This window comes from Merops nubicus, unplaced genomic scaffold, assembly GCF_000691845.1.
Source record: "Merops nubicus isolate BGI_N331 unplaced genomic scaffold, ASM69184v1 scaffold19953, whole genome shotgun sequence".
NCBI classification, from domain to species: domain Eukaryota; kingdom Metazoa; phylum Chordata; class Aves; order Coraciiformes; family Meropidae; genus Merops; species Merops nubicus.
In genome coordinates this window covers 23,269-32,061 of record NW_008598509.1, presented here as the reverse complement: position 1 = coordinate 32,061, position 8,793 = coordinate 23,269, and the positions used below count along the sequence as shown (strand labels likewise).

At 40.7% G+C, this 8,793-nt stretch overlaps 1 protein-coding gene across 1 annotated transcript; it reads right to left on the bottom strand.

Moving 5' to 3' along the window:
* Positions 1-3,182: 3,182 nt before the first annotated feature.
* On the bottom strand, positions 3,183-8,429 carry KBTBD12 (kelch repeat and BTB (POZ) domain containing 12; the record flags this gene model as incomplete). The annotated part of the gene is made up of 3 exons (XM_008937080.1): positions 7,360-8,429; positions 6,161-6,431; positions 3,183-3,333 (listed from the first exon to the last, which is right to left on the bottom strand). Coding segments are annotated over exons 1-3 (1,492 nt in total), but the record flags the coding sequence as incomplete, so codon positions are not given.
* Between the last annotated feature and the right edge of the window lie 364 nt (positions 8,430-8,793).

The window sequence follows — 8,793 nt, the reverse complement described above, 5'->3', positions numbered from 1 at the left end:
AAGGATTCTATGATTCTATGAAATCAGCAGATGCTAAGGCAGAATTTTTTAATGAAACCTTTTTGACTCAGTGTCAGGTTTGTCTTTCAATTAAAAAATTAGTTCTAATATGATTTGATTTTCTAAGGAGACAAGACTTATGCGATTACCCTCACTACATGTATGTTCTCTACCTGCATTCCCATTATTTTGCCTGCCTCTCATAGCTTTTGTGGCCAGTTTCAACAAAATTTTACAGATTTGTGAACGTTAAAGTCCTGAGAAGGTTTGTGAAAATAGGCAATCAGAAGTTTGTGAAAACAGCCTAGACCCAGGTCAAAATGTCTTCCCTGCAATCAATATTCTTCCCACCTGATAGTAACTCATTCGTATCTACACTTGCTGCTGTCACACCTTGGATGGACAGAGCATCAGAACAGAGGCAGGCTCAGAAACAATAACAAAAATAGCACAATCTTTCTCAAAAACCTGCTCCCTGGAGCAGTGTGTGAGCTTAGTCACCTTTGCTATAAATCACAAGCAAGCTTGTCCATTGCAGTCAAATTACGCCAGTTTTACACTATCAAAACTGAGAGCAAACACTGCCTTGACATACATCTAGTTATGTTTAGTAGCAAGAGTGTAGGGTCCAGTGCAGCAAACTGAATCTCAGGATTAAGTGCATTGGTTCCCTTAGGACTGCTCAGACAAGGACTGCTCATGGGAAGGTGTGTGACCCAACAAAGGGATGGAGACAGAACAGGAGCCTGTCCTTGCCCACACAAAAATTCAATTGCTAGCAAAGATTCTTCTGACAAAAAAAATTACTGGCGTTGGCCATCATGTAAGAAGGAATTCAAGCCAACATTCAGCTTCCTGAATACGGCAACACTGACATCTATATATAATAAAAAGTTGCTTTTTTTTTTTTGCACTAGCAAAATGCTTGTGAAGGTCTGTGAGACCATGAACCTTCCTCAGTGCCATTTAAACAGGTGCTTTTCAGATTTAATACTGTGCTTTTTGTTCAAGCTGTACATGTAATTTTTGTAATCACTCAGGTATGCTTCTTTCTTTGTGAGATTTTGAGGGAAGAAAATGAATGCAGTTTTCCTTATTAGCCACTCATTTTCCTTGTCTCAGTGTCAGGCTTGCTGTGAGGAAGACTGTCAATTTGTTTTATCACATGCATCCCAAGGTGGCTCCTTTTTTTTCCTCCCTGACTCTCTTGTGTCATCACAGCATTCATGGTCTTGATCTCAGAGCACTTCTTCCAGAAACCCATAGAATCATAGAATCATTTAGGTTGGAAGGGACCTCCAAGATCATCAAGTCCAACCATTAAGCCATTAGGGCTCTAAAGTCCTCTGCTAAAACAGATCAGAATCTGTCAGGGTTGGATGGGACCACAAGGATCACCCAGTTCCAACCCCTCTGCCATGAGCAGGGACACCTCCCACTAGATCAGGCTGCCCAGAGCCTCATCCAGCCAGGCTCTTTGGTTGGTTTAGGCTCTTGAGGAACATATTCTGCATCTGCTTCTCTTCCCAGCTATTATGGCTATTTCTGCTGCCCCATTACAGCACCAGTGTCAGTGTAAATGATTATGTATATTTAACCTTTTACAAAAGATGCAGTTTCCACATTTTTAAAGCACCTTTGAACCTGGGCAGATGACACTCTGGTTATTTAACAGCATGCTGATACTCTCTATCACTAACCTTTGACAATAATGGAATTATTTTCTGTTTGCAAAACTCTCTTTTCCATATAGACTTCCCTCACCCTTTCTCCTGGTTGTGCCTGTGGGCCTGTCTCAAGCCAACTAAGAGAAAGAAGTTTCTTTTAAAGACAAAAGCAGTGTTAAAGCCATTTTCCTCTTCTACTTCAAAGGCACCTTTCTTAGATACACCCCCTGCAAAACACTTTCTGTATTACACACCAGGAATAAACTCCGTTTTATCCATGGCGTATAACAACCCAGACAAAACCAGAACACTCCATATACAGGAGATATTTTAAGTTGATAAGACCATACTTATTGTGTTCACTTTGATAAACTAGTATGCAGGAGTAAGTTGCTCTAGAAGGAATTGAAAGGTCCTGAGATACTCATGTGATTGCTGCCTTCTTCATGTCTGACGCTGCCCACAGGACCACAGAAGCATGGAAAGGTTCAGTCACAGTTCACCTGCAGATTAACTGACTCTACGAACTCCTTCCTCACTTCAAGAACTTTCCATCATACATCTATCTATAATCCTTCTCTCCATCACCTAGGCACTTTTCCAACTCCCATTCCCCTTCCAGGATGCACCTTTCAACTTTTCCCCTGCATCATTCTTAGTGCCTGCAATGCCTTTCTCCTCCATCTGCCTTTCCTTGACTTACATCATCATTTTCTCTTCAGAAAAGTCTTTTGCTTGCCACCTTCCAAGGTGTTTGCTAGTGTTCAGAAACAGGTGATGTTCTCCCTGTTCTCTTGGACAGGGATTGAGATGTGGCCATAAAGAATGGTCTTTGGGAAAGAAGTCATATTATGAATGAACAGTAGAACAGGGGATATGGATGGGAGTCACTTGGGAACAAAAGATTTTTGGGTTGGAGACATGACTTTAAGATGAGTCTTGAAATTTTGGTCAAATATTGTTTTGAAACAAATTGAAAATATTTGATGAAAAGAAGGCAAAATGAAAAATTATGTTTTTGAAAAAGTGCACTGCATTGAAGTAGTAGGAGAATGATTCATTGAATTTTATTAGAATCCACAAATAATGTTAGTTTTGACTGGGAGATGCAAATTATCTTTTTCACTATGTCATTCCTTCATAATGCTGGGCAGGTTTCTCAGCTTTCAACTGCTCACCTCCAAAATGGTGCTAACAATGCTTCACTACCCAGCTTTTAAAGTTCATTATTATTTACAGAACCTACTGATACTCCAAAGAAAAATAGTCTAAAATTGGAAGTGTCTTTGTTCTGTTAATCCAGAACGCTGAACATCCACTTAATTTAATCTACATAAATTAAAGAAGACAGAAATCATCGGGGGAAAAAATAACTCCAGACAAATACCATCCATTTAGTCCACCATACTTTGTCCTGCAGTACATAGCAAAGGGTGAGATATTTCACTTCACAGAAGCAAATTGCTGGAAAGAAGAAGTTATAGTACTAACTGTTAAAAATCTGTTTCCTCTTACCCAAGACATAAATCTCACTGTTGACCACGGCTGTGCTGAAGCGGTATTTGGAGTACTTCATTGGGGCACCTTCTGTCCATTTGTCTTGGCCCGGGTCGTACCGAAATGTTCTGTTACTTAATCGATCCGGCTCATCGTCAGGCAGATCCATCTGTATGAAATATGACAGCCATATAATAACACATTTGGAGCCCTCTGCACATGCCTGCATGCAATTAATCACAGCAGACAGCTGAACAGATAAATAACATAAACACATCAATTATTGCTGCAAAGTGATTCACACTCACTGGGGCTTAACAGCACCCATGGCTTGTGGCTGGGAGTACGCTGTGGAAGGCAAGCGAATAAGAGGGCATCTAGATTCTGCAGCAATAATGCTGAGGATCTGGGTAATGACAACACTTTCATGGGTCCAGCTCTGTCAGAACGTACCTCTTTCACAAGGCTGCTGAAAAGTCCTAATAAAATAGAGGGAAAACCAATCTATTTGGCACTTTTTCTTCCTCCTAAAGGTTGAGATCTACTCCCACTGTTGCTCAAAGCACATTACGGGTCTCAGTGAGGTACTTTGCCAGCCTTTCTCAGGCCTGTATGCATTCAAAACTCATACACAAGCCATTTGTATGTTTATTTAGTCAGCCTAACCAGAGTAATGTCATTCAACTGCTGTAACTTCTCCTTCAGTAGTTTTCAAAATAAGCTCCTAATTCCCCACTATATCTTGGCTGCCATAATACTCCTTTTGTACTCACTCCTACTCCTCTTGTTCTCTCTAATCCTCTTCTCCTTTCTCTGTCTCATGCAATGCAGGGAACTCGAATTATGTGTTCTGGTTACAACACCCTTGAATGTAAGCAGTAGGCTGTTGGGGTGAAGATCATGAAATATTTGGGGTTGAAAAGTTTCACAGAGTGAGGAAGAGAGGACTACTTTCCTTACTTGTTATGGTGTCATATGTGTTCTTGCTTTGCTTATTTTTCTTTCCCAGAAGACTTTTCCAGCACTCATATGATAAACAAGATAGGGGGCAAACTAGGAAGTAAATACATAGCCCCTTGATTACACCCTGTAAGTACCCAGGGGCACTCTCTTGCTCCATGGTTTCAAACACCTATTTACTGAAAGAGGGGTAAGCTTTTTACTTTCAAGACAGAGTAAGCATATACTTAGGGGCAGGAACCATTTGACATGCTATAAATTTGCATTCTACCTCATTTCTGTGGTAATGTTGACCTCTGAGCTCACCCTGTGCTCTTTATGTACAGAAAAGAGGGCATCCAGCAGCACTTCTTTGTCTCAAGGGTCTGAAACCTTCCTCTCAGGCTTGCCAAACATTTCTTTCCACTTTAAGAGCCCCCAGTTACCAAGGCTGGAGTAATTTGGGGTTTTAAATCCATTGGCATCAGTGAGGCTAGACCAATGCTGAGCCTAAGCAACGCTGCTGGGAGTCGAGCCCTTGCCCTCTTAAGCTGTCATTTTATGTCCTGGCATGACTTTGTCTTGTCATCTTTCAATTGCAGAGGCTTGGTGGGAAGGGAACATGTATTTATCTCTGTCCTGTAATGGCCACATGCATTTACAGCACTCTGTCAATGCTGGGTCGTTAGTGTTTGTTCAGGGTTGACAGAACATTCAGTGCTGCTCAAGCACAGGCACAAGTCCTGGCTTGACAAAATAATTTGCTTTCAAGTGCAGCTGCAGTAGCCCCACATATACAGCCACCACCAGGTGACTGAATCCCACCAGGGTGGGAGATATATGGGTACCAGAAGAATTCAGCACTCCTCAGTGCTGGTCTTAAAGCACTCTGAGAGCATTAACTAATACCTTCTCATCAGTTCAGGTACACCCTAATCTTACAAATCTATGATTTTTAATCAATTACTGTTAATCTGCTCACTCAAGCCTATTTATACATAAACTCAGACTCGTGTGTGTTGTTACTGATAGCACTGGTCAGCAGGTATCCACTTCAGGTGTTTCCAAAGTGCCTGTATTTATTTTTTTAAACATTCTTGTCTCAATATTCCTGACTTGTTCTTCTAAGTAACTTTTCCCCTTAAAATCTGCTCTAGAGAACTGTTGAGAAAGGTAACGCTGGTTGCCAGTAACTTCAACATCTTTGTTATGTAACATATCTTTCAGGTCATTACTTTTTACAGACTGTTACTACATTAAATGTTTTCATATTTTAATTCTCTAAATACTGAGGTATCCTTGCTCAATTTCTATACTAGAAATATTCTCTGATCTTTCTGTTGTCTCCTCTGGGCACTCCTGCATTCAAAATATTCAAAAAGGTAGAAATCTGGTTTGCTGAATGCATCTCACTCTTAAATACTTTTAATAGTAATTTATTTCAAGAGGACACAAAACTATAAGATGTGATGACAGTCTGCTGTTGGCAATGAGGATTACAGATGTTCTACTTCATTGTCAAGTAAATATAGGGCTTCAACTTGAATGTTCAAATTTAAACTGCATTGAGCAGCAAATAAGAATGGGCTATGCTCTTAAAAATAATCTTTCACACTGGGAGCAACTCCTTCTTCCCTGTAGAAGAGCTCTATATTTCCCTGTACTACTGAATATGGTGTCTGTGGCTCTGCTGAAATTTCCCATTAGAACTTCACATGGCCAAGCAAAGCAACTGAAACAGATTGATTAAAGGAGTCTGGTTCCCAGAGAACGCTTTCATTTTTCATTTAAAATATAATGAAAATCAAATAAATGAACTTCAGTTAACCATAAGGAAAGGCTGAAGTTATTTACTGTGAGGACGCCATAAGATGGATATCATTCCTTTTCACCCTTTTCCTACAAAGGACGTCTAATCAGAGCAGTGTGAGTAATTTATTCTGTTATCATTGATGTACATTGCCTATGCAAGAAGCACGACAAAATTACACAACATATAAACCAAGCATAGCTCTGCTTGTTAGTAAATCAACAGCAAAGCTGGCACACTTCTTAACCTGTGGTGTCCAGCCACCCAGCACATAGAGCTTATTCTTCACTGCCACCACCACGTGGCAGGCCAACGGTATCGGCAGGGGTGCTGTGCTTCTCCACGTGCCTTGCTCCATGGAATACTTCTCCACACAGTTTGTGACCAGATACTGATTTTTCACCTTCATTTGCCCTCCTATTACATAGAGATCATTGGAGACTGTGCCCAAAGCATAGAGTTCACGGAACTCAGTGGTGCACAGGCTGTGCCAAAACTGGTTTCCTCGCTGGTGGTATCTGTAGAAAAACCCAAAGATGCAAATGCTCTGGTTCACTGCGGTCCTATCAGCTTGTTTTTAAACCCCTTTCATCAATTTTTCATCAGACAGTGGTACAACAACATGAAGGACTTTCCACTTCACAGAGAAGTCATAAAACTGAGCCAAATATATGCAGGCACTTTTAATATGAGTCCTAGGCATCCTTTCAAAGATACCTGACCCTAATCAAGGTAAGGAGTCCCTTATTTCTCCATGTGCTGCTCAATCACAGTTCCCACTGAAGTTAGTGGGAAGAGTGAGAGCTAAACACTGCCAAAAATAAAGCTGCTTCAGCTGGCTCAGTATGGATTTACGTCCTTAAATTTAAGCATCTGTATTTGAAAATGCCATCACCATTTTTAAATATTATCTTTAATCCAAAAAATGTCTGGTTTTCTTTAAAGTGGATGCATCTGAAAAAGACATGAGTAAAACCAGAATGAGGGTTTAAAGCTATCAATCATTACCCTTTAATCTCTGAAGTACTAGTATCAGCATAAACAAAGAAATGTGTTTTCCCTGTCTTACCAGCCTCCTTGGGTCATTCACTTGACTCATTTGTCCCTGCTAATGACATAGAAAAGAGCATCCTAGGAAAACACTGAAGTTTGGGTAAGGCAAATATTAGATCCTACTTCAATGTATGTGGATTTTATCGAGATCATTTACAAAGAGATGCACTGGAGTAAATCCTCCTCCTTTCAGGAGAAAAGGCATCAAGATTTGGTTTTATGTAAATAATTCAGTGTTATGAAGATAAATCATGACAAACTGATTAATTGAAATCTCTGAAAAAACTTTGAAGTAAAGAATGCTTTGTTTAATGGTCTTTTCTGGTCCCCAGAAACATTATTTAACTTTTAAAAAACCAAATAATTAGGGATTCTCTGGAAGAAGGTACACACCTATATATTTCAATGTTCCTTGTCTTTTGTCTAGACATTTTGACAGCACTTGCCTCGCCTGCCACAATAATATCATTTTTCTCAGTGACAACACCAGTGCAAACACATCCTAAACCCTCTCCATACTTTGGAGAGGAAATGAAGTAAGTCTTCTGTGTGGCGGGAGCGTAACAAAAACTGGCATCCGCATAGCTACCATGTCTTGACCTAATGCCGAGAGAATTGTTGCCAATGCAGAGCAAGAGATCAGTAGTCTCCATGCCGTATCGCAGGCTGAGAGAAGGGTGGCTGGATAATTTGATGGTTCTCAGTGCTTCCTCAAACATATCGTTGCATTCTGAATTGCACAGGATCATGGTGTTCCTTTTCCGGGCTTCTACAAGAAAAGATGGGCTGACAAGTGCCAGTCTCACTTGCTTCAGGAGCTCAATAAGGTGCTCTGCACGTGACTTTCTACTGTGTTTGACCCATCTAATGACAAGGTCCAGAATACTCTCCTCCCTGGAAATATTCAGATCATCTGATTTTATGAGAGTCAACAGCTGCTGGAATTCGATCTCCAGTATTTCTTCCTGTAAGCTGACCTCAGCAAAATGCTGATATAAGTATTTCCTCGCTTGATCAGATAAATCTTCTGCCCCAAGGTGGTTTGCAAAGTAGTAGATGCCCACACAGTTGGAAGCATCCATATGGTCCATCATGTACCTCTGACACATACTGAAAACATCTTCCATCTGCATGAAGTAGGCGGCAAGCGCCACAGTCTGCACGTTCTGATTGGTGAGGTGCAGATCTGTGCTGTACATGTAGCTGAGTAGCACGGACACACTCTCGGCAGAGATGTCATACAGGACCACTTCTCTTTGCGTGCATTCAACCAAGCCACAGGTAAACATGGCTTTGAAATAGGGACTGAAGGCAGCTAGCACCACCTTATGGCAGGGGAATTTCTCACCTTCTGCAACCAGGACAACATCAATTATCTCTGCTGATTCTTTCATTCTCTTTACTTGTTCCAATAAAGCCAAGCTATGGCGCTGCCTTCTTTTCTCCTCAGCCCTATGATCCATGGTTGATCTCTAAAGTTCCTGGGTTTAAATCTCCTCAGGATTCAAAGTCTTCATTAGAAACGTTTCTAGAGGTAGAAGTAACACATCATTCAATCAGAACAAAATAATATTGCTGTTAATATCCAACACTGGTCCTTTTGTAGGGTGTGATGTAAATCAGTAATGCATGCAAAGTACATAAAATTATGGTGAGGTCTCATGCTCAAGGTCCCCAAGACAAAAAAGTAAAATTGACAGTAAGTGATCTTCAATAATCCTCCCCTAGAGTTTTGTGATTAAACTATAGACTCCCCTCCAAAACAGTCTTTTCCAGCTGCCTGCTCCCTGCATTCCTTGATCCTGATCCAGAGATTATTAAAATAGA